This window comes from Agelaius phoeniceus, chromosome 7 (genome assembly GCF_051311805.1).
Source record: "Agelaius phoeniceus isolate bAgePho1 chromosome 7, bAgePho1.hap1, whole genome shotgun sequence".
Taxonomy (NCBI): Eukaryota; Metazoa; Chordata; class Aves; order Passeriformes; family Icteridae; genus Agelaius; species Agelaius phoeniceus.
Genome location: NC_135271.1, coordinates 49,635,361 through 49,661,164, shown reverse-complemented (window position 1 = coordinate 49,661,164; position 25,804 = coordinate 49,635,361). Strand labels below are relative to the sequence as shown.

Sequence of the window (25,804 nt, the reverse complement as noted above, 5' to 3'; positions counted from 1 at the left end):
GAGGAAAGAGATGAGAATCTTGACTCCATGTTTCAGAAGGCTGATTTGTTATTTTATGATCTATATTATATTAAAAGAAAATTATATATTAAAACTATACCAAAAGAATAGAAGAAAGGATTTCATCAGAAAGCTAGCAAGGAAAGGAATGGAATGATAATAAAATTTTGTGACTGACCAGAGAGTCCAAGACAACTGGGCTGTGATTGGCCATTAATTAGAAACAACCACATGAGCCCAATCCCAGATGCACCTGTTGCATCCCACAACAGCAGATAACCATTGGGTACATTTTGTTCCTGTTGCATCCCACAGCAGCAGATAACCATTGGGTACATTTTGTTCCTGTTGCATTCCACAGCAGCAGATAACCATTGGGTACATTTTGTTCCTGTTGCATCCCACAGCAGCAGATAACCATTGGGTACATTTTGTTCCTGTTGCATTCCACAGCACAGATAACCATTGGGTACATTTTGTTCCTGAGGCCTCTCAGCTTCTCAGGAGGAAAATTCCTAAGGAAAGGATTTTTCAGAAAATATCATGGCTACACAGGCCCAAACCAGACTTTGTAAGATCAGCTTTGCCATCCTTTATTCTTCATCTTCCAGCCTGAGGTTTTTGAGCCTCCACCTGCCAGACCTGGAGATGGCAAATCCCTGGAAAAAGGTCTGGGAGATAAACCTGGGAAATGCTTTCAGAATGGTTGAACAGCATCCAAATTTCTTCTATAATTTTTGACACAACTTCAGGAGCAGCCAGTGGGTCTCAATATACAGAGAAATTACTGAGTTCAGTGAGATGCTCCTGTATTTGTACGATAAAATTCCATATTATAACGGTAAAAAAGTTAATATTTAGCTTTTTTAGTTAGAGTCATTTATGTTGGTATGACCTTGTGATTCCTCATGGGACAATTCCTCCCCAGAACCTCCCACATTCTGGGGTGCCTGCTGTTAATGGGGGTCTTTCTGCTGCTGCAGGAAATCCAGTGGCAATTCTTCTTCAAGCCTTGGAGAGATGGTCTCTGGCACATTTCGAGCCACACCTACAGCCACAGGTAAGACAGGATTTACTCAAGGAAACCCTTGCTAATCTGTCTAGAAACCCTACATGAGAAATGCAGGTTGTCCACTTGGCTGAGTTACTGAGATGTTTTCCAGCAAAGTGTTTGCATGTAAAGGGGAGGAGGACAACTCTCCCCAGCCTTTTGGAGTTGCTGAGGGCTGGGAAAAATCCTTGGGAGCAGTGGCAGCTGCCCCAGTTTAATGCACAGAATGCCCCCTTTAATGCACAGATTGCCCAGTTAAATGCACAGTTTAATGTATAGAATGCCCAGTTTAATGCACAGATTGCACAGTTTAATGTATAGAATGCCCAGTTTAATGCAGATTGCCCTGTTTAATGGAAATTGCCCAGCTGAATATATAGAATGCCCAGTTTAATGCACAGATTGCACAGTTAAATGCAGAATGCCCAGTTTAATGCACAGATTGCCCAGTTAAATGCAGACTGTCCAGTTTAATGCACAGATTGCCCAGTTTAATGCACAGATTGCCCAGTTTAATATATAGAATGCCCAGTTTAATGCACAGATTGCCCAGTTTAGTCAGGCCTGAGCAGAGGGAGGTGCTCAGACAGAAATCAAAGTGCTTTGGCAAAGGGATTTCTGCTTGCCTGGGTGTGTTTTAACCAAGTTCTCATTTGGTCTTCTAGCAAAACAGAAACAAAAAGTGGTAAGTAATGCTTTTGTTTCCGTTCTATTTCCTCCTAATTCACCATTGCCAGGGTTTCTCTGTGGGTTTGTTTGCCTGATGACCTGAAGGGTTGTTTTTTCCCTCCAGACAGAACATATTCCCCCCTATGATGTAGTGCCATCAATGAGACCTGTGGTGTTGGTGGGCCCATCACTCAAAGGCTATGAGGTATGGAGTGAGGTGTTTGCAATTAATTCAACTTTCATTATCTCTGATCACCCTCAGTAATTCTGTGTGTGCGGCTCAGTGCAAGTGGTTTATGATAATTTCAAGTGATTTAGCTTAAATAATTACCAAAATGTTCTGGAAGAGCTAAGGGTTACTTCTGAATTGTACTGTTTTAAGCACAGTGCAAATCCATTCTTTGCAGTGCACTCATTCCTGATTAAACGAAGTAAAAAAGAGAATTTGTGTCTGCTGCAAGAAGTCAAATTAATGAGCTGGACTCTACACATGAAAAATGTTCATCAAACCAGCCCGTGCTTTGAACTTAATTAGCAAAACATTGGAAGGAGCTTCCTTGTTGATCTCCTTTTTTCACTTTATTAATAAATTCAAATATTTTGCAAAGGAACCTTGAACCCTCCTAAAAGATTACCCAGGTGGGAGTGGGCAGGATAATGTGCCCAGATAACCAGGACAGCCTTGTTTTGGGCTGCTGCAGGTTCAAGTGAGCATTTACCACGTGCTAAAACAAGCAGAGACTTTTAGCAGGGCAATTCAGGGAGCTCAACCATCTGGGAAGTGCTGAACCAGGAACTAAATGAACATAAAATCAAAGACATACTTCATTAAGCTTCATTAATGTTGTCAGTAATTGATAGGATATTATTAAACATATTGGAATGGTTCTTTTGGGGAGGTGACAGCCCTGGCACAATGCAGTGTTCTGGCATTGTTTTTATGTGAGAGTGACTGAAGGTGCAGCTCAGCAGAGCAGGTACTTCATGTTCTGCTCTCTGCCTTTTAATTTGATGGGGAAGTTTTTTGACAGGAGTAAATTCCCTCTGTGCTGCACCACAGATCAATTTACCTCTTGAGTTTGGAGGGGAGAGAGGCTGTTTGTTCATAAAAACCTCTTCAAATCTGCCACCCTGTCTCTTTTTTTGAATAAAACAACACCAAACACAACACCTTGAACATACAGATCTGTGGAAATGGTAACACAGAATATTAATTTCAATAACAAAAATACTTGATCTTTCTTGGGGGAATTTATTTTGACTGGTTTTTTTCCTGGCTAAATGCTGAAGGAATCAGTTGGAAGGAGGGAAATAAACTGGCAGAGAGGCCTGGGGGCTTTGATGAAGCTGCTGCCTGGCCTGGCAGATAATGATTGTCAGCCTGAGCTGTCCTGCAAGGGACAAGGAGCTGCTCAATAAATCAGAGGGCAGGCATGGCAGCTCTGGGGGCTGAGCAGTGGGAACGTGGCATCTTTTTGCTGTCATCCCTCTGTGAGAGCAGCCCCAGCAGGACAGATCCACCCCTGAGCATCCCTGAGCTCTGGAGGCCACTGTGCCAGTGTTGTGTGGGCAGAGCCCGAGTGCTGTGCCCAGCAAACATCCCCCGTGGCTGTGCCCTGCTGTGCAGCTTTGGGATGCTGAGAGGGCTGAGGAGGAGGGCTCAGAGCAGCTCAGGACAGGAGCACACCCAGGGGCAGCTCTGCACTTGGAAAAGCCAGGAAACCTCAGGGATTTATTGCCCAGTGCTGTGGTGGCAGGACCTGGCACTGGGATGGGTCTGCCCAGCAAGGGTGTGGATTGGTGGCTGTATCCCTGCCTTCTACTCACCTCTTTCCTTCCTTTTGGCTTCTTTCTCTCCCTGTCCATCCCCCTGCTCAATCCTCTCCCCTCTGCCAAGGTGACAGACATGATGCAGAAAGCTCTCTTTGACTTCCTGAAGCACAGGTTTGATGGGAGGTGAGAAACTCTGTCCTTCTCATGCTGCTTTGCCCATGTGTTACTAACATTTCAGTCTATTATTTTTTTTTTTTTTTTCATGCCAGAGGGTTTGCTGCATGATCCAAGCTGATTTTCTGGCTTTGTGTCACCACTGAAGAGTGGGACACAGCTCATGTGTTACTAGGGGTGCACATGTCTGCATTTCTGCCATGGCTGGGCTAGGATTTCTTAGTTTAACACAAGAATTCTGTCTCAGTGTCTTCCCAACACCTCAGAAAAATCAGCTCTAAAATATCCTTACATGAGATTTTATTTTGACTGCCTTAAGTAGGCAAAAATACTGAAAAGGGTGGTTGGAAGAAGGAAATGCTGAGAAATCAAACACACAAAAAGAATTGTAAGGAGGGTTCATCTTCAGCTGGAGCATTTCCTGGTGAGCTGTAGAGGATAATTGGGATTTCCTTGCTGGGAGCACTGGCTTGGTCCATGGCATCACCTCAGTCCTTGAGGGTGTCTGCTGCATCTTTGGGATGTTCTGCCCTTCCCAGTTAGTTCAGGATATTCCAGCTGGGAAAAGAGGCTGTTCTGGTAACACATAACACTGAGTCAGGTTTGAAATACCCACACCACCAGGGCAGGCAAAAGGATGCTCTGTGGAAGAGCTGGAGCAGGATTTATGGATTTCAGGAGTGAGGAGGTGGCAGTGCTGAACTGATCCCTAAACAGCTCAGAGAGAACATTCAATGATCAACTTCTGTGCAAAGTCTCTCCTCTCCTGGCCTGTCCTGAGCTGCTCAGCTCAAGTGATTTTCTGGAAGTCCCAATTCCATCAGCAGTATTGGCAGCTGGATCAGGTGGGAGTATGAAATTTCAGCAGTGGAGAGCTCAGTGCCACCAGCAGCCTGGCACCATTGATTTTAGCTCTGAGGAACTCAGGAAAAAGCTGCTCCTTGGTCCTTCTGCCAACTTCTATGGCTTTGTGGTCTTTCCCCTCCCTCCCTTTTCTTTCTTCTTTCTTTCTTTCCGTCTCTTCTGCAGTTCTGGGAGAGGTCCACATTACCAAGGAGGGAGCTGAGTGTCCAAGGAAGAGCCTTTCCAGAGGCATCAGAGAGACCTGACTCCTTCCCTGCCTCTGAGTTCCCTTGGCTTTGCCAGTGCTTCCTTTGTAACTGCAACCTCCCCTGCTGGCCACTGAGCCCAAGGCCCACAGTCCATTCATTTCTATTTTAAACTCGTTTTTACCTTTGGCCTCCACTGTGTACATTTATTTATGTATTATACAGAAAAATAACTGCACTTCTTTTTAACCCTGAAGCTGAAAATTCCACTTAGAGCTGCATAAATCTTGGGTTCTGTGCAAAAACTGCTGGTCATTCCCAGCTTGCTTTCTTTCCATTTTCCCTGGCTCCTTGCTCATCCCAGGCCTCCTAATTGGATTTTACTCAAAGGAATTGTGTGGTCTTTGCTTTGTAACATTTTGTGTCTTTCTAACACACTGACAGATGAAGTAAATAAATCATCTGCCTTAAGTTAAAGAGCTGCAGTGAAGTTAAACTTGAGTTGAAGCAGCCCAGAGAGCTGCAGTTCCTTTTCTCCTGCTCATCCCAGCCCCTGGCAGAGCTCCCTGTCAGCTGGGCTGGGTTTACTCCTGGTGTAACTCTGGGGAAGAGGAAGTGCTGCCTCATTGCAGCTCCCTTGCTCTGGGTGCCCCAAGCCTCACATAACTCACAGCATTTATGGCACTGTGTAAATTCATGCAGGAGATGAGTGAGCTGGGAGGAGGAAAGGTAATTAATGCACTAAGGAGAACAGCAGGAACTCCATGCCAGGTCTCAGGGAATAGGAAACACATCCCAGTCACCCAGCACTTGTGTTCATTTGTTCTTTCATGATGCCATAACTCATCTGCAAACATGCCTGAGCGTGTTTGGTTGGGTTTGCCCTTTGGAATGGGCTGTGCCTGTGGAAATCCCACTCCTGTGTTTGTGTGTGCTGTGCTCTCCTGCCAGGATATCCATAACCAGAGTGACAGCTGACATCTCCCTGGCCAAGAGGTCTGTGCTCAATAACCCCAGCAAGAGGGCCATCATCGAGCGCTCCAACACCAGGTCCAGCCTAGGTAAGGCCCTGCCACAGCTGCACTTAGGCTGGGCTTACACACAGGGGGACAGGACACCAATCCAGGCTTCCAGTCTGAGCTGGGAGGGACCCACAGCATCATGGATCCAGCAACTGGCCCTGCACAGACACCCCAAAATCCCACCCTGGCATCCCTGGAGTGCTGTCCCAACCCTCCTGGAGCTCTTGGGAATGTGCCCATTCCCTGGGGAGCCTGGGCAGTGCCTGATCCTTGCCCTGAAATCCACCCTGAGCCTCCCCTGGCTCAGCTCCAGCCATTCCCAAGAGCCCAGCAGTGGTGCAGATTTAAATGTGTCTACAGCATTTTACTGCACAATCCTGGGCTGGCCTCTCAGCTCCTCCTCCTTCCCAGCCCTGTGCTTTTAATTCCACATACAAGGAGCCAAAGAGCTTTCACTTGTCCAGCCAAGGAAATGTCATTCCTGACCCTGGGACCAGCTGTGTGTTTAATTCTGAGCAGTTACAGCTGAATTTTGCAGTCTGGCTGTGAGGCTTTGGGTCCTGCTCCTCTCCTCAGTGTCAGGGCTGCTGGGGAACAGTGGCCTGAGGAATTTTTATTTGGACTCCATGATCCTGGAGGTGTTTTCCAGCCTTGATGGTTCTGTGGTTGTGTGATTCTTCCTTCCACAAGGGTGGAAATTTCTTTGGATCATGTGTATTCCAGCATCCTGCTGTCTGGGACACCTTCCCAGGACCTAAGAGGAGTTGGGTTTGGTAAAAAAAAAAAGCCCAAATTCCAAATCTCTGCCATCCTGAGTGAGTGCTTGCACTAGAGGTACAGGTAACAGGTTTTATTTATTTGTTATTTCATGGCAATGCCATCAATTCACATGTGGAGCCTGTGACAGTAGGTGGGTGAGGGTTTTTATCCCAGTGGTCTCACCTGCTTTGTTTTCCTTTGCAGCTGAAGTGCAGAGTGAGATTGAAAGAATCTTTGAGCTGGCCAGGTCCTTACAGCTGGTTGTCCTGGATGCAGACACCATAAACCACCCTGCACAGCTTATCAAGACATCTCTAGCACCAATCATTGTCCATGTGAAGGTGTCCTCTCCAAAGGTAATTCCTCACCTTAAAATCCAGGAGGGAGCTGGAGGGCAGGGTGGGAATGGGCAGTGTGGAATCTGCACCTGAAAAGGAGAAAAAGTGACATAAAGCACTGCTGGTGTGCTACAGTCCATCCAGCAATCCAGATAATTCTCTATAAATATAATTTTCATGCTTCTCTATTGTCACAAATAACTTAGGACTTAAAGGAGGATAAAGCAGAGATGCATTTGAAATTTTTCAAGGGCTCAAACATGATCCAGAGGGAAATGTTCCCAGTTCTCAGAAGGGTTATCAGAAAGGTTTGGGATATTCAAGGGCAGCGCTTTATGGAGAGCTTCTGCCCTTGGTAATCCCTCAGGGGGAGGCCAGGCTGAGCTTTAGGGAGATGAATGATCCTCAAACTCACCTTTTGCCCTTTCCTGCTGGCAGGTTCTGCAGCGGCTGATCAAGTCCAGAGGGAAGTCACAAAGCAAACACTTGAACGTCCAGTTGGTGGCAGCTGATAAACTTGCACAATGCCCACCAGTAAGTACAGAGGAGAGGCTGAAGAGCTCCTGCTTTGTGGAATTCTGCTGATCCATCCATTATCACTCCCTGGCGGTGCTCACACGGCCCTGCACTCGTGAGGCACAAAGTGCTGCAGACTTTCATCCTGCCTATCTCCTGCCCCGGGTTTGTTTTGGTCTTTGGCAGGGTGACAGGCCAGGAGTGACGTGGAGGGGACAACAAATCTGGTCATTAGCAAATTACATCATCTGTGGAGCTGCAGCTCCCAGAGGGACAAAGTCTAGCTTTGTAGAGGCCTCCCCTCCCTGCACAGGGAGTGTGTGCAAAGGGAAAGGGGAGTGAGCCCTGCCCCTGATCCTGCAGGCCATCCAATCCCCTCAGCAGAGCACAGCCACTGCTCTCCCAGCTCCTGATCAAAGCTCCTGCCCCTCTCCTGGAGTGCTGAATTCCTGCTGATGGAGCAGGGGCCTGCAGGGCTCTGGGAGAGGCTCTGCAGGGGCTTGGACAGGGCAGCTCAAACTTCAGGTTTTAGTTTTGAAAGGCACACCTGGTTTCTGGGACAGGCAGTGGAAACGGGCTTGGATGTGGCTTTGTGGGATCTCTGTGGGATGTTGGGATGGGAGTGCAGAGTGCAGAGGTACCAGGGCAGTGACAGCCCCTCTGGGCAGCCTGTTCTTCTGCAGAGCTCAGCTGTGTTACATTTCTCACATGGAATATTTTACTGAGCTGTGATCTCTTAAAATGCTGCTGGGTTATTCCTGTGAGCCACCCAGGTCCCACTAACCCAACCAGAACTGGAACTGTCCTGGAGAACAAACTGATCCCTGTAAAACACATCCCTTCCCAGCTCTGATCCCTGTAAAACACATCCCTTCCCAACCCTGTACAACACATCCCTTCCCAACTCTGATCCCTGTAAAACACATCCCTTCCCAACTCTGATCCCCCTAAACACATCCCTTCCCAACTCTGATCCCTGTAAAACACATCCCTTCCCAACTCTGATCCCTGTAAAACACATCCCTTCCCAGCTCTGATCCCTGTAAAACACATCCCTTCCCAATTCTGATCCCTGTAAAACACATCCCTTCCCAGCTCTGATCCCTGTAAAACACATCCCTTCCCAAGCTGATCTGAGGAGCTGGAGTGCAGCTGCCCCTGTTTGTGGTGTTTGCCCCGAGCTCACACACAGAAGAGCCCTCTGCACATTGTCCTGTGTGAAAGGTGTTTCCTCTGGCACCTGCACACAGAGCCCTGGGAGTTTCACAGCCTTTTCTTGCCCTTTCTACAGTGATTTCCTCTTACTCAGCTTCACTTTGCTCACATCAGCTGAAATGAGAGAAGGCACCACAGCAGCTGTGGCTGCCCCATCCCCTGGCAGTGTCCCAGGCCAGGCTGGACAGGGCTTGGAGCACCCTGGGACAGTGGAAGTTGTCCCTGCCCATGGCAGGGGGTGGATGAGGTGGTTTTTAGGTCCCTTCCAACTTGTGGGATTCCTAAATTCCATGAAATAATCCATATGGGGTGCACTGGGGCACTGGGATTGTCCATCCCCAGATTCACTGAACTCTGCCTCAGCACCAGTCCTGGAGTTGCATTGCAGTGTTGAAGGCCTCACCTCGATCAGAAAAGCCTCTCCAAATGTCAGAGTGCCAGGTTTCAGCCTTGCACCCAGCCCTGCTCCCAGGCTGCTTGCAGCCTGCCCTGCCCAGGAGCTGCTCACAAACCAGCTCAGCACTTTGCACTGGTGATGGGCAGGAAGTGAGTGCTGACTTGGAGCTCTCCCAGGGAGCTGACAGTCTGGCTTGGCTTGAAATTAAAGTTTGGCCCACGGTTTAATTGAGTAAAAGTTCATTGCTGAGAGCAAAGGCACTGCTCCCTCTCTCCTGCTCATCCTTTTGCAGCTCAGATTCCTGCAAGAGGAGAATTTGGAGTGTTGGTTTAAAGGAAAGGTCCTTGCACAGGATGCACTCCTCACTCTGTTCCTCTGCTGAGAGCCAGCCATAAGGAATGAGCTGGTGCTGCATGTCTAGACACTGCAAAAATAGCTGTAAAAATAGCTGGGCATACTTGAGCTCAGGAACTGCTTTCATTATTAATTCCTTGCTAATCTGCCCCTGATGCTGCTCGAGCCAGCCTTGGGCACTGCAGGGCAGGACACAGGAACAGTGAAGGGCTCCAGGGATATTGCAGGGCTCCAGGGATATTGCAGGACACAGGAACAGTGAAGGGCTCCAGGGATATTGCAGGGCTCCAGGGATATTGCAGGACACAGGAACACTGCAGGGCTCCAGGAACATTGCAGGGCTCCAGGGATATTGCAGGACACAGGAACACTGCAGGGCTCCAGGGATATTGCAGGGCTCCAGGAACACTGCAGGGCTCCAGGAACATTGCAGGGCTCCAGGAACATTGCAGGGCTCCAGGAACACTGCAGGGCTCCAGGAACATTGCAGGGCTCCAGGAACATTGCAGGGCTCCAGGAACATTGCAGGGCTGCAGGGATATTGCAGGGCTCCAGGAACATTGCAGGGCTCCAGGAACACTGCAGGGCTCCAGGGATATTGCAGGGCTCCAGGAACATTGCAGGGCTCCAGGAATATTGCAAGGCTCCAGGGATACTGCAGGGCTCCAGGAACACTGCAGGGCTCCAGGGACATTGCAGGGCTCCAGGGATATTGCAGGGCTCCAGGAACACTGCAGGGCTCCAGGGACATTGCAGGGCTCCAGGGATATTGCAGGGCTCCAGGAACATTGCAGAGCTCCAGGAACACTGCAGGGCTCCAGGAACATTGCAGGGCTCCAGGGACATTGCAGGGCTCCAGGAATATTGCAGGGCTCCAGGAACATTGCAGGGCTCCAGGAACATTGCAGGACACAGGAACATTGCAGGGCTCCAGGAATATTGCAGGACACAGGAACATTGCAGGGCTCCAGGAGTATTGCAGGGCTCCAGGAATATTGCAGGGCTCCAGGAGTATTGCAGGGCTCCAGGAACATTGCAGGACCCCAGGAATATTGCAGGGCTCCAGGAACATTGCAGGGCTCCAGGGATATTGCAGGACACAGGAATATTGCAGGGCTCCAGGAACACTGCAGGGCTCCAGGGATATTGCAGGACACAGGAACACTGCAGGGCTCCAGGGATATTGCAGGACCCCAGGAATATTGCAGTGTTTAATTTCAATCTTTTTCAAAGCAAAATATACATAAGCAAACCACATTTTTTAAAATTTCTAATTTAAGTGTGTTTTAATTGATAACTTCTTCCAAAAGTGAGTGATGGACTGGAATGTGTGGTGCATCAACATGTGGATGAATAGCAAAAGAGTAAAAGCAGTAAATAAAGAGAGGAGCAAAAGAAGAGCAATAAACACTGAACTGGACCAAGGGATGCAGTGTTAGGAATATTCTGATTAGAAGGAAACTCCTCCTTGCTGGCAGAGGAGGAAACTTTTCTCTACCATGCTGGGAAGAGAGAATAAATGAAAAAAAGACAAAAAACTGCTTTATCATCTTAAATCTTATTCTGAGAGCTGTAAAAACAGGTGGAAGAGAGCAGCCTGTGGTTGGTGCTGGTTGCCCTTTACACCCACAGCACCTGCACTTATTTTCCATTTCCTGTGCTGTTCTCACAGTATTTTGCAAAGTTAAGATTAGAGATGAGATAGGAAGTTGAACTGCTGAAAATAGGGTTGTGTTTCTCTCGAGGGGCTCTGCTGGTTCTGGCAGGTTGGAGGACAGGCAGGCATGGAGGTGGTTTCAGCCAGCACATGGAGGAGGTGTCTGGAGAATTCCCTGAGGCAGGAATGCTGCTGCTGTCAGGACTGCCTGCTGCCTTCTCTGCTGTGGGAACGGCTACAGGGGCATCAGCACTGGAAAGAAAGAAAGAAATTGAAGAGTTTTGTGCCCAGAAACAAAGCAGGGCTCATGCAACACCCAGGGACAGTGTCCAGTGACTCCTGAGGGCTCTGGCTCTTGCTCACCTTCTGAAGCCACTTGTACCATTTTCTTTACTAGACATACAATCATGGAATGGTTTGGCTTGGAAGGGAAGTTGAGGATCACCTAATTCCTTCCTCTGCTATGGGCAGGGACATCCTCCACTATCCCAGGCTGCTCCAAGCCCTGTCCAGCCTGGCCTTGGACATGGACACTCCCAGGGATCCAGGGGCAGCCAGAGCTGCTCAGGGCCTCACCTCCCTCCCAGGCAGGAATTTCCTCACAGGGAGGGAGGGAATGTCCCCTCCCTCCCTGCTGTGTTCCAGTGTGCATCCATGCCCCCTGTCCCTCCCTGCTGTTACAGGAAGCCCCCTCCATGCCTCCAGCTCCCTCCCCTCTGCCCTGCCGTGATTCCCCTTCCCTGAACAGCTCCAAGGCTGGCTGTGACGGGCAGTGTGTGCCACCCCAGTGTGTGTGTGCCACCCCAGTGTGTGTGTGCCATCCCCAGTGTGTGCCATCCCCAGCGTGTGCCACCCCAGTGTGTGTGTCACCTCCAGTGTGTGTCACCTCCAGTGTGTGCCACCCCAGTGTGTGCCACCCCAGCGTGTGTGTGCCACCCCAGTGTGTGTCACCCCAGTGTGTGCCACCCCAGCGTGTGCCACCCCCAGTGTGTGTGTGCCACCCCAGTGTGTGTGTGCCACCCCAGTGTGTGCCACCCCAGTGTGTGTGTGCCACCCCAGCGTGTGTGTGCCACCCCAGCGTGTGTGTGTGCCACCCCAGTGTGTGTGTGCCACCCCAGTGTGTGCCACCCCAGTGTGTGTGTGCCACCCCAGCGTGTGTGTGCCACCCCAGCGTGTGTGTGTGCCACCCCAGTGTGTGTGTGCCACCCCAGTGTGTGCCACCCCAGTGTGTGTGTGCCACCCCAGTGTGTGTGTGCCACCCCAGTGTGTGTGTGCCACCCCAGTGTGTGTGTGCCTCCCCAGGGTGTGTGTGCCACCCCAGCGTGTGTGTGCCTCCCCAGTGTGTGTGTGCCACCCCAGTGTGTGTGTGCCACCCCAGTGTGTGTGTGCCACCCCAGTGTGTGTGTGCCATCCCCAGCGTGTGCCACCCCAGTGTGTGTGTGCCACCTCCAGTGTGTGTGTGCCACCCCAGTGTGTGCCACCCCAGTGTGTGTGTGCCACCCCAGTGTGTGCCACCCCAGTGTGTGCCCCCCCAGTGTGTGTGTGCCACCCCAGTGTGTGCCACCCCAGTGTGTGCCCCCCCAGTGTGTGTGTGCCCCCCCAGCGTGTGCCACCCCAGTGTGTGTGTGCCACCCCAGCGTGTGTGTGTGCCACCCCAGCGTGTGCCACCCCAGTGTGTGTGTGCCACCCCAGTGTGTGTGTGCCACCCCAGCGTGTGCCACCCCAGTGTGTGTGTGCCACCCCAGTGTGTGCCACCCCAGTGTGTGTGTGCCACCCCAGTGTGTGCCACCCCAGTGTGTGTGTGCCCCCTCAGTGTGTGTGTGCCACCCCCAGTGTGTGTGTGCCCCCCCAGTGTGTGTGTGTGCCACCCCAGTGTGTGTGTGCCACCCCAGTGTGTGTGTGTGCCACCCCAGTGTGTGTGTGCCACCCCAGTGTGTGTGTGTGCCCCCCCAGTGTGTGTGTGCCACCCCCGTGTGTCCCCGGCCGTGACCGCGCTGTGTCCCTGTGCCCAGGACATGTTCGACGTGATCCTGGACGAGAACCAGCTGGAGGACGCGTGCGAGCACCTGGCCGAGTACCTGGAGGCGTACTGGAGAGCCACGCACACGTCCAGCGCCGCGCCCATGACGCCCCTGCTGGGCAGGAGCCTGGCCCCGGCCGCGCTGTCCCCGTACCCCGCCGCCATCTCCGGCCTGCAGGTAGGAACGGGCCCCGGGGCAGGAGGAGCAGCGCCTGGGGCTGCCCGGGCTGCCAGGGGCTCTGCCAGCCACCGGGGGTGCAGCCAGGGAGGAGGCAGCTCCTCTGGGAATGAACGCTCGGCCTTTAGTGGGAGCTACACCATTTCCTAGCCAGCAGGCAGCTCTGTCATGATCCCTTTTATTCTACCCTCATAACTTCACCAAACGTTGGCTTATGGGTGGAAAAGCTTGTTCTTTGAGTGTGAATAAAAGGCATTATTTTTTATTTTATTTTTTTTACCCATTGAAAAAAATTGTGACCCTTTTTTTCCACAGGGATAGCTCAGACTCGGCTGAACTTTGACACTTCAATCGTGGCATGTAAATAGTCCTTAATGAGAAGTACGTGCTTTATTAAGTTTGAAACCAGAAATGTTTGGGGCTAATAACTCTGGGGATGCTTGAGGGGCTCAGGATTTGCAGGGAGCTTTAAATCCTGCAAGTTTCAGTGTGTGCGGGGACTCCAGGAGTGTCACTTGCTAATGTACGTCAGAAATAGAACTGAACAAATGACGTTTAATGAATAATTCACCTGACAAATGTAACAAATGTCTGCTCTGCTTGTGGAGTGTCTGGAAGCAGGTAACAGCTTTGGAGGAAATGACTGTTGTTTGGTGTTTTCAGTTAACATCCAGCTGGCTTTGCTGTGAGTGAGCTGCACTTCCCTGAAGGTGCTTAATTCCTGCACTCACCTTTCTAAAGCCCTGCTTGGTTTTATTGGGACCAGCAAGTCACTGTCTCCTGAGTGGCTGAATGCACAAGCACTGTTCTGTTACTAATAATAACATGCACATGTAAACTGTTGTTTCCATTTTCCACTTGCCTTAAAATTTCAGTTTTCCATCTCTTCATGCCAATAAAATACCATCTGCAGAACTTTCACCTCTTCAGTTTCATTTTGAGAACTGGGTGTATCCACAGAATTTTTTTCAGGCATTTATTTCTCTCTGATCAATGGACACCAGCAATAACTGTGAAATGTTGCTCCATTTACTTAGGGAAAACTCACACTGAAGATGAAAATCACCCCTGTGCAGTGGGCTGGCTGAAGGTATGCATCACTTAATCCCCACTTCACCCGAATTCCAAAGGGTTTCGGTGGGATCAATGGTGCTGGTGCTCTGCAGAGGGGTAAATTTCTCCCGGAGTGATCCATGCCCAACCAGAGCTGCAGGTTTTCTGTGCCACCAGGGTTCAGGCCCTGCTGTTTTCCATGGGTATCTCACAGTAAGGACCTCCACCATCTCTGCTGCCCACCAGGAGGTTTTATGCCCATTCAAACCTGTGAAGGATTTGCATCAGCTTTCACTGTGATGATGTGTGTGGTAATTAAAAGGCACTCAGGCTAATTAAACTAGCAAAGGTTCTTGTGGTGCAGGAAGGTTTTATATTCTTTCTGCCCTTGGTACCTCAGGGACTGAAAAGCAAAAGCCCAAAGGCTACATAGCAATGAGCCTGATAGAAGTGTGCTGGGACAGGCTGTCCCTGCTTCACCAGCTCCACTTTGGGAGCCTCCCATTTCCACCTGGCCGTGGCCTGGACTTTGGCTCACTGAGAACTGAAAGTTCTGCCTGAACTCCTGACTCACGGAGGTCATGAGGGCCACATTCTGTGGCACAGATCCAGAGCAGTCACAGAGGGCACAGGTGGCAGTGCTGGCTCTGCCACACCTGATCCTAGGGAATTGCCTTCCTTAAAGGAAGAGCTCGGTGCTGAGCTGAGGGGGAAGAGTAAATATGATCTTTGCCTAGAAAAATATTGCTCTGAGAAGCTGTGACTGCCCCTGGATCCCTGGAAGTGTCCCAGGCCAGGCTGGATGGGGCTTGGAGCAGCCTGGGATAGTGGAAGATGTCCCTGCCCATAGCAGAGGAAGGAATTAAGTGATCCTCAACTTCCCTTCCAACCCAAACCATCCTGGGATTCTCTAACTCCTTGGCACCAGTCATTTCCCTCTGACTGGTTAGCTCTAAACACATCTAGCCTAACTTCAGTGCCTGGATTCAAATCCTGTAGCTCAGGTTTTGGGGAGATGTGTTCCTTAGGCTCCAGGGCATTGGGGTTTCAGATCCATCCTGCAGGCAGTCATCCCAATCACACAGCAGGACCAAAAGTTACCTGGGCTATGAGAGCCAGGTGTACCCAGCCCAGGCGTGTCCCGTGCTGCCACCCGGGGAGCTCAGCAGCGGCCCTGGGGTGAGCACACAGCCAGGGAAGGTTCCTGCAGCCCCAGAGGTGAATTCCACAGGGATTCAGGCAGAGGGGTGAGCAAAGAGTTACAGCTATGATAGATGAGGGGATTATACATCCAAACTGCATTTGTGTCAGATAAACACAGGGATAATTCATCATGGAATCAAGGAACCACAGAATGGTTTGGGTTGGATGGGACCTTAAAGCCCATCCATGGACAGGGACACCTCCCACCGTCCCAGGCTGCTCCAAACCCCAATGTCCAGCCTGGCCTTGGACACTTCAGGGATCCAGGGGCAGGCACAGCTGCTCTGGGCACCTGTGCCAGGGCTGCCCACCCTCCCAGCCAGGAATTCCCAGTTCCCAATGTCCCATCCATGCCTGCCCTCTGGCACTGGCAGCCATTCCCTGGCTCCTGTCCCTCCATGCCTTGTCCCCAGTCCCTCTCCAGCTCTCCTGGAGCCCCTTCAGGCCCTGCCAGGGGCTCTGAGCTCTGCCTGGAGCCTTCTCCAGGTGGACACCCCCATCTCTTCCAGCCTGCCTGTAGTCTCTGAAGCCCTTTGCCACAATCCCCAGTAAAACCTGGTGCTCTGAATGGGGATCCCCTGCAGGAGCTCTCCCCAGTACCTGGGCTGAGGCTGCAGAGTCTCCCTGGCAGCAGCAGCAGCAGCAGCCCTGAGCTGTAAGCACACAGCCCTGCTCCATCCCTGCCCCAGCCACAGCAGCCTTGGACAGGAGTTATTCAGGGAGCAGTGGCCAGGCAGAGGCTGTAGCAGCAGGAGGAAGGTTTTAGATCCCAGGGAGCAGGGGCTGGAGCTTCAGCACGGAGTTTGTCCCGAGAGATGGGTGCTGATGCTCTTGAGAGGTTTAATGTGTGGTGAAAGCAAACAAAGTGCTTGTTTTAGGCTATTTCTTCACTGTGCCATTAACTGGCAAAAAAACCATGAACTAATTTTGTTCATGTGACAAATGATGGGCATTGTCATTATGGGAATGTGAGGAGAGCAAAGGCTTCTAATTAATAAATTATCTCAGGAAGGGATTTCCTGTCCACATATTTAAATACTGTGCTTCAGTTGAAAGAATTTATTATCCAGTTAATTTAGCCTCCCCTTGGCTAACCATCAATGGTTTGGTCATAGGAAGGGTTTTAAATGAGGCCCAGAGCTGCACCTTTAAAAACAGCCCAGTCAAACATCTTCAGATGTTTTCCAGAACCACAGAAATGGACGCTTAGACATTCCCTAAGCAGAGTAGCAGCGTGAATGTTCTGTTCCTGATCAGAGAAAAGTGATAAATGCTGACTACATCAGCTCACTTTTCATGCTCGGCGCAATACTCAGCAGGGCTCGGAGCTCCAGGAAGCAGAGGCGGCCCGCTCCCGGCCCTGCAGCAGCCGGGCCCTGCTGGCACGGGAGAGCCGGAGCTGCTGAGGGCCGGGCCGGGCAGGGCCGGGCTGCGGGCACTCTCTAACTCTGCTTCTCTGGCCCCGCAGAGCCAGCGCGGCCGGCACGGCGCGCACTCCGCCGAGAGCTCTCCCCTCGAGCGGCGCAGCCTCATGAGCTCCGACGAGAACTACCACAACAACGAGAGGGCTCGCAAGAGCAGGAACCGCCTGTCTTCCAGTTCCCAGCACAGCCGAGAGCATTACCCCCTGGTGGAAGAGGAGTTCCCCGACCCCTACCAGGACTCGTACAAACCCCACCGCGCCCGCGGCTCCCCCGGCGGCTACAGCCACGACTCACGGCACCGGCTCTGAGTGCTGGGACTGGGGAGGAGCGGCATCCACCCGCTGGTACCTCGCCATAACGTAGCTAGGAATAACAATTCGATCGCGTTCATTTGGCAGGTGTGACCGCGACACCGCGGTTGCACCCTGCTGTCATTGATGTTTAATTAGGGGGCAGCAAAACCCAGCCCGGCCCTTCCGTTTCTGCCCGATCATAGAGGTTGTTTTTGGGATTATTTTTGGGTTTAATACAGCGTTTGCATTTATAGCCATATTTTTTTCTCGTCCTTAGGTGTTAGACACATCAGTTTGTAATTTTGGGTACTTATCGAGGCACTTATAAAATAATTTCCTGTGCTGGAAATTCCAAATGACCAGTTCCAGTTGGAACCAATTTATAAACCAATTCCTGTTGGAATTTGGGTGAATTGACTGGAAAGTCGATGTGAGCATGTTGGGAAAAAAACAAACACGAAGAAAAATCTGAAAATTACAAACCACTGCAAGTCAGAAAGTCAGCTCCAGTATTTGTTTGCTGGGAGCTCAATTTCCATTTCAGGTTGGAGTAAAGGGATTTATTCTAACAATTTCTTTCCAGAATGGCTTTTTCAGACAAACCAAATGTAAACTCTCGAGAGTGCCAAATATCCCAAATTATTGCAGCAGTTACAAAACACTTTCCAGTTCCAAATTATTTTTAGACCTGGCATGAATGTTGCAGCCAAATGATGCTTGAGTTCAGCCAGTCCTGGCAGTTTTGTTGGGACCAGCAGGGAGGAGCTGCGACAGGAGATGGGAAGTAGGGACAGGGAAAGGAACAAACTCCATCGTTCGTGTGCTTGGGGGTCGGGAATTGTCTTTATTTTTTCCCACTCTTTTACCTGAATACAGCTAGAAGTCCCAAAATGGAACGGGAGTATAGAGACATCAGATTTTTCTCCCATTTTTATCCTGCTTTTTAAATGGAAAACAATCCCCTCTTCTGGCCCCGTGTGTGAAGTCCCTACATCCCAGTACCCCCAGTAGCTGCCCACATGTTCCATCTTCCCAAGCCCACCTGGGAATGCCTGACCATGTCTGACCATTCCAGCAGCGCACAAGAACCCTCCAGAAGCTCCATTCCAGCCATGAAACCCAAGGGGAGGGAATGGGCTTCAGCAGCCATCAGTGACAAACCTTTCAAACAACATCTCGGTCAGGATTGCAATAAAAAGGGAACATCAGACAAAAATCTGCTCCCAGGGAAGTCGTGGAGCTGATTCCAAGCTTTGGATTCCAAGAGCTATGATAAATCCTTGGAGATATTGCTGCCTTACTTCCTACCAATCATTTCTTTCACCTGCTGAGTCTTGAGTTCCTTCCAATAGATGAATTTCTGTGGTTGGACCTTGTGTTTTACACCATCTGTGAAGCCTTAGATCCCATGGGATTGAAAGTTGAGCCCCATTGCCCATTTTGTACAACCACTGACATCTTCCAGCAGAGCCTCCCGAAATTCCCACCGCACACATTCCCTGGAATTGACACAGCTCTGATGCTGAACGTGCATTTGTTTATGCAGGTTCACGTCACAACTGTGTTCTTCCCAAAATAAGGATCATGAACTTTTTTATTTGCTTGTTTTCCTCCCAAAGCCTGCTGAGCCCAGGCTTTGAAAGCATGTAGCACTACAGGAATTTCTGGAATATTCTGGTTTCTTCTACGTCCTGGACCAGCTGGCAAAGACCACTGGTGTTTCCAGCATCCTGAAGTCTGATGATCCTCTTGAAGCTGCTGGGAAAAGCAATCCATGTCCTTTGTGGGGCACCCAAACCTAAACCATCCCCAGCAGCATTAAGAGGTGGCAGACACCTGATTAATTAAATATTTTAATGACCCCACTGCCTACCAGGCAGCTGCAGCACCACTGGGCGATCCCAGTGGAGCAGTTGCCAAGGGAAATGTGGAAATCTGTGCATCCACTGGAATGCCAGAGTTGTGGATGGATCTGCCAGAGCTGATCCTGCCCCATTCCCTCTGGCTGCAGGTGCCAGAGGAGCTCTGAGGCTGAGGGGACGTGGCAGGACCTGGCCCTGGCAGCTCCTGCAGGATTCTGTGCTGCAGCACAGGGCAGCATCCTCCAGGAACTTCTCCAGCCCTTTTTCCATGTCCAGCACACAGAAGGGAGAAAGGAGGCCTTGGGCAGCCCCTTCTTCTCTGAGCTTTCCTTGTTTGTGCATTGAAGTCCTGAGTGCAGGGCAGCTGTAGAACCCTGGGCAGCAGCTGCTTCTCTTTATTCTGCACTAGATTAGGGATCAGCTCATTAACTGCTTGAGGAGATTTGCATATTTGTGTATTTGCAGTCAGAGATGTCCTAGAGCCTTTTGGAGCCTTGTTTTCAGTCTTCCATGTCACCCCAGGCCAGGGAAGGATCCCCAGCCACCACACTCTGCACAATCCATCACCTGAACATCTCAAGTGCCAAAACTTGGGTTGACAAAAACAAACTTGAGAGGGAAGCCAGGGATGGGCCTGAGGTCCTTCATTCCATGGGGTTAAGCTGCCTGGACTCCCGGCTGTCCTGAGTTTCTCCCAGAGCCCATTCCATTGACATCAAAGGGCCAGGGGCCCTGCAGGTCTCCCTCCTTGCTGGGGTGTTGAATTCTGTGAAAAGAGATATTCCTGAAGTACAGATACAGCAGCCAGGCTGGCAGACTCTTCATTTATTGCAGATCCTATGGGCAGTGTTTGTTTGAAGAGGGGATTTCTGTTCAGGACACAGTAAGGAGTGAAGGCTGTGCTGGGGATCAGGATTGGGAATTCTGGTGGGATTCCAGCACTGCTTGCAGCTCTCTTGTGGTTTGGTTGAAGTTGAGGAGTTCATGTGTTCCTGACTGAAGCCATCCAGCCTCATTCTCCATTCCTCACGTCATTTCTTGTTGTTAAAATAATACTAAAGACCAGAGCTCTGTTGGGAGCTCTGGCAGGGACAGGGGGTTTACAAATGTTTATAAAACAGGGAGGTTTTTCATCTTTTGTTGTTATCTGAGTTTTTCATTCAGACACTTTGGGATTGACGAGGATTTAACCAATCAAGGTGATAACAACAATCTCTAAAGAGAAAATTCAGCACATTCTTGTGTTTGGGAATCAATTATTCTAATTGTTAACCTTCAAATACTTCCTCCCTGGAGTTGGATTTAACATGTACAGATTCTTTTCCTGATGCCAAACACTTCTCCCATGGGATGCGCAACTCACAGCTGCTGATATTTGTAACTTCAGTTTGATGCCAAATCTTCTGAATTCAGTTTGGTCTCAACACCAGAGAATTCCCTGGAGCTTCCAGACTCTCCTGTCTTTACTGACTTCACCATTCTAAAACAATATTGTTATTCCTGTTGTTCACAGCACACTGAGTTGGGTAAGTCAGGGGTTCTGACACTCCTTTTTTCTTTAATAATCCATTAAATGTGTCCTCTGCTGTGTTTTATTTCACAGGTTCAGTACTTCTGAAACTTGCCCTTAATCCCACATTCCTGATTTTTTTTTTTAAGGCAAAATAATTGGAGACTACACGTGACAAAATCAGATGCATATTTTATAAAATGCCATTTAATACAAACCTGGGTTTGCTCCTAAAAATGTGCATTTGAACATCAGGTTCTGTTACCCCTGTTGGTGCCAGTCCAGGTTTGGATCCATGGGATTCTGCTGCCATGTATTTTGTTGGAGTTGCCTCTCATTCCTTCAAATATTAGTCCTACAAAGGCTGCAGGATCCTGTAATACAGCCAAGATTAACTCTGGGGAAATGGAGTTTAAATGATCCTAAAAGAGAGTGTGGTGTCATTTTAAGAGGCATTTGAATAACCTTGGTGAGGTTGTTACTAAGCCCAGTTTATTTTATATAGAAAAATAAAGGCGTATCCTTAATCAAGTTGTAAAATATCTGTAAGGAATTAACTCAGAGAAAGAGGTGAAAATGCTACTTAGGAGTGAAAGTTCAGATTCCTTTCAGTGTGTGTGGAATCCACTCAAGAAGTCAGGAGAAATATTGTGATTAGATCCATCCAGAGAGTTTGGGGAGGAGGTGGAATCATTTCAGATGTTAATGAGTGTCACTCCTTCACTCCTTTGGAAGGAGCAGCCTTGGCTTGGTCCCAGGATGGTTTTTGGGAACCCAAATCCCTTGGCAGTGACACCAGGTCCTGTCTGGTCCAAGAGCAAGGCCTGCACCTCCTGATCCTCCCCTGCCTCACCAATATTGCCTGAAAACCGAGCTGTAATTACCTGGGACATGCCCGTGGTGGATCTGCTCTGCAGCAGGGAACCCACAGAGCTCAGAGTTCTCCTTCTGCCAGCGGTGTGACAACAGAGCAAGGGAAAAGAAGCACATTTGTAATAGCACAAATTTACAATAATTCCACTCCTGCAGCTGGCATCGTGGTTTTGGAACCAAGGGGGAGATTTCTGATCCAGCATCAGTGGATTTATTGCATTTTTGATCTGTTTACTCGCTGCCTGATACTTCAGCAGTTGATTTTGGCATTTTGCACATGGGATTGATTTTTCAGTAACTTGTATCCCTTCCATATGAATTCATTAATGACAACAAAAAGAACCTTTTCAAATCACAAAGCCCACTGCATTCATTTCTGCTGATTTCTCCTGGAAGCTGAAATCACATGAATAACTTTAATTTTGGCCAATGTGTAGATCTGGGATGTGCCTGGTGAACCCAGCAGCAGCCCAAGGTCGGGAATGAAACGCTCCCAGGAAATGTTTGTGTGGATACAGAGCTCAGAGGGGGGAGGGAAGAGTCACAGCACCCCAAATTCCCAAGAATTCCCTGCCAGCCTGAAGGGAGGTGAGGTTGAGGAGGTGTGTGGGATTGGGACACAGCTGACTGATTCCCTCCTGGGGCAGACAGGCAGAGTCAGGCCAGCAAATGCAGATTGTGTGCAAGCAGAGCGGGGAGAACGCTGGGATCTGCCATTCCAACCGCGCACTCCAGACCTTGGGCTTCTCACATCCTGCAAAATCTCTGGTTCTCAGCCAGACTGGTTCCCAGGGAGAGCCTGGCAGCGCTGCCTCGCTGGGAGCCAGTTCAGAGCCACACTGGTGAAGACATTACTGCCTTTACTGGGACAGAGCCACCCCAAATTTGTGTTTTCTGCTGATTTTCCCTTTGTTTTGCCCTCTAGACCCCGTGTGTGTAGCACCTGACCAGGCATGTGGGTACCATATACTATGCAATGTGTACAGTGGTGCATGCTCTGCTCTCCCTCTGCTTTTAGTGGCTTTCAAAGAAAACTACAAAAATTGGGGAAAAAAAAAAAAAAGAATAAAAAAAAAAAAGTGGTGTTATTTTTGTGACCAGGATCATGCAGACTGCATGCCCATAGTATCCTCATTTCTATGGATTCGTTTTCTGGAATTTAGATGTACAAAGATGAACTGCATTACAATAACTTTTCTACAATAAATGAACAAAACTACCAAGCGTTTAAAAGTCTGTCCAGTGTCTTTGTGTCCTGCAGTAAGATTGGGAAGATGCTCAGGAGAAACCCGGAGTCCTGTGGCATTTTTGCTGTTTGCCAATAGATTTTGGCAGCAGCCTCACGTGTTGCGTTTTTAGGAAAATTTAATGAGGTTCTGAAGAAGGAGATGCATCTGCTCTGCGAAATAAATGATGTTTATTTTTGTAACGAGCTTAAATAGCTGTGACCCAGAAGTACAAAAATACAGATAATTCCTGCTGATCCAGCAGGGAACGAGGTACTGGCAGCCAACTGCTCCTTTGAAGGATTCTTGGGAATGGTCAGGGGTTTGGAGCTGGTCCTTGGTGGGATCTCCTTGGACTGGTTCCTAAGCAGAAACAAGGGGCAGGATGATGGGAGGGATGAAGGATTGGATAATTATAAGATAATTAATAGTTTATCACAGAATGGTGAAGGCTGGAAAAGATCTCCAAGGCCATCGAGTCCAACTGTGACTGATCCCCACCACCGGAGTGCCACCTCCAGCCATTTATGGTGTCTTGGAAAACTGAAAGCATTGGAAGATGCTGCCTCTAGAAGATTCCATTGGAATCTTGGAAGAAGCATTGGAAGATTCCAGCCTCCTCTTCCCAAAGAGGAGAAACAGGAACCAGCAACCTCAGGGAGATGCTGTGAGCACCCAAACCTTGCCTTGGAGGGACAGGAGCACGTTGGCCAGGTGAGCTGCACCCTCAGGCAGATCTACAGCTCTTAAAATTCTGTTTAATGGACTTTCTTGGCTCTGTGTTCAAAATCAGATCTTGAGGCATGAGTTTTCATCTCAGCTGTTGATGAAAAGCAGGAGGGTTTTCAAATAAATATAACTGAGCAAAAAAATGCCTTTTGTGTGTTTTTGTATGATCCTTGGGGTTAAAATTTCTTAAGCTGCTTAAGTTGTCTGTGTCCTGGGGAAGGGGCTGGAGCCCCAGAACAGCTCAGGGTGGATTTTGGGGAAAATTCCATCAGGAAAAAGTGCTCAGGTGGAGTCCCCATCCCTGCAGGGATTCCAAAGTGGATGTGGCACTTGGGGACACGGGGCAGTGCTGGGAATGGTTGGACTCAGATATCTTGGAGGCCTTTTCCAACCCCAGCCATCCCATATTCTCTCTGGGTTTTTTCCTGCACAGAAGCATTTCCATGGTGAAATCCTTCTGTCGGCATTCCAAGCACTTCCCCAGCACAGACCCCCTGACCCTGTCTGTGCTACAGCTGGAACAAAATGTACACGACCCGAACAATCCCTCCCAGACTTCCAGGAGGGAATTGCAGTACACGACCCGAGAAAATCCCTCCCAGATTTCCAGGAGGGAATTGCGAGGCTGTACCAGCCCTGCCCACTGGAATGCTTTCCTAGAAAGCTTCCAGCAGCCCTGGGAAGCCCAGCTTAGCCCACAAAAACCAGCAGTACGATCCAGGTTCAGCCAGGCTGCCCTAGGAAAAAACCCAAACAAGTGACACGGGGGGGAATCCTCTGAGCTTTTTATTTAAATAATCAGAATAAACGGTTTAATTGAACTTTGGTAGCTCTGCCACAGCTGTGCAGCCACCGAACCCTGTCCCGAGCCCCGGAGAGCTGAGAACAGAGAAGAACGCCGAGTGCTTCTGAAATTCCAAGCCGAGGACCGGCAGAAAGGGGGATAATTGCCAGCTCATGAATAATTAACGCCATTGCAGGCTGGATGCTGAACTTGCGGAATGTTTTACACCGGAGAAGCTCACCCGCGCTGCCAGGACCCAGAGCTGTGCAGATGGCAGCGGGATGGATGGCACAGTGGGCTACCAGGATATTTCTCTTCTTAAACTCTTCAGGGCCATGAGTTCCCCTCCAGAGCCACAGGAAACACCGAAGTCTCTAGACACAGAGGACTGGAGATCACTCTGGCCTTGCTGCTTTGGTCCGGACCAGCAGGGAAAATTAAACACAAGAAGTTGCTTGGGAATAAAAACTGCTCGGAGGAAAGATGAAAAACCTCTGGAATAAGGAAGGAGATTTCATGTCCCATGCCAGGCTGGACACTGGGGCTTGGAGCAGCCTGGCACAGTTAAAGGTGTCCCTGACATGGCAGGGGAAGGAGTTGGGTGTCAGGTGTTGGTCTTCTTAGATTTTACAGAGATGGAGTAACTGAGAGGTTTTAAAAGATTTTATTCTATTATTAGTTTCAATGAATACTGAGACACAAGAGATGTAAAACTTTATTCAGTACCTACATCACAAATTATTACCGTCAGGGCCAGGACAAGTGAGAGCACAAATACCCCATGTCTTGTCTCAGCCAGCAACACAGCTGTGCCACAACCTAATGCTATTGTCTGGGATTTCCAAATCCACGAGGATTTAAACTCAGTGGAGGGTTTGGACAGAGAGAAATTTATCTCAGGGAAGAGAAGGCTCTTGGTAGATCTTAGAGTCCATTCCAGTGCCAAAAGTGCCCTCATGCAAACTCACCCGCAGCTCCTGGGGAGAAACTTCACCCACGTTATTCCCAAGTTTTCCTCAGAACACCCAAGTTTTAGTAGGGCAGAGTGAACGTGGTTTCTTCATAAACTGCAGCCAGGCTGGGAGAGCTGGGAATGTTCCCCTGGAGAAGGGAAGGCTCCAGGCAGAGCTCAGAGCCCCTGGCAGGGCCTGAAGGGGCTCCAGAGGAGGGACTGGGGACAAGGCATGGAGGAACAGCACACGGAGGGAGGAACGGCTTAAACCTGAAGGGAGGGGGTGATTTCGATGCGGTACCGGAGAGAAATCCCTGGCAGTGAGAGCGGCGAGGCCCTGGCCCGGTTGCCAGGATCAGCTGTGAAGCGGGATGTGCCCGTGGCAGGGCAGGGCCGGGATGGGCTGCGGGCCCCGCAGAGGCACGGCGGGCACTGGGTGTGCGGGAGCCCGGCCTCTGGCACCGCGGGCACTGGGTGTGCGGGAGCCCGGCCTCTGGCACCGCGGGCAGTGGGTGTGCGGGAGCCCAGTGCTGTCACCCCGCAGAGGCTCCGAGGGCAGTGGGTATGCGGGAGCCCGGCCTCTGGCACGGCAGGCACTGGGTATGCGGGAGCCCGGCGCTCTCGGCCCCGCGGGCACTGGGTATGCGGGAGCCCGGCCTCTGGCACGGCGGGCACTGGGTGTACGGTAGCCCGGCGCTGTCGCCCCGCAGAGGCTCCGCGGGC

General features: G+C 50.1%; 1 protein-coding gene across 5 annotated transcripts in view; it reads left to right on the top strand.

The window, feature by feature from the left end:
• The window catches only part of CACNB4 (calcium voltage-gated channel auxiliary subunit beta 4), an 85,010-nt gene extending 63,966 nt beyond the window's left edge, over positions 1-21,044 (top strand). For 2 of the 5 annotated variants that reach the window (XM_077181788.1, XM_077181789.1), the window contains 9 exons: positions 984-1,060; positions 1,717-1,736; positions 1,845-1,925; positions 3,618-3,676; positions 5,668-5,777; positions 6,702-6,853; positions 7,274-7,369; positions 12,987-13,172; positions 16,897-21,044. In XM_077181788.1, the coding sequence (XP_077037903.1) occupies positions 984-1,060; positions 1,717-1,736; positions 1,845-1,925; positions 3,618-3,676; positions 5,668-5,777; positions 6,702-6,853; positions 7,274-7,369; positions 12,987-13,172; positions 16,897-17,160 (1,045 nt within the window). In that variant the 3' untranslated portion in view covers positions 17,161-21,044. Of the gene's footprint in view, positions 1-983; positions 1,061-1,716; positions 1,737-1,844; positions 1,926-3,617; positions 3,677-5,667; positions 5,778-6,701; positions 6,854-7,273; positions 7,370-12,986; positions 13,173-13,487; positions 14,088-14,209; positions 14,263-16,896 lie in introns of those variants that run through there. The other 3 variants (XR_013183118.1, XM_077181791.1, XM_077181792.1) reach the window with 3 other exon arrangements.
• Positions 21,045-25,804: the final 4,760 nt, after the last annotated feature.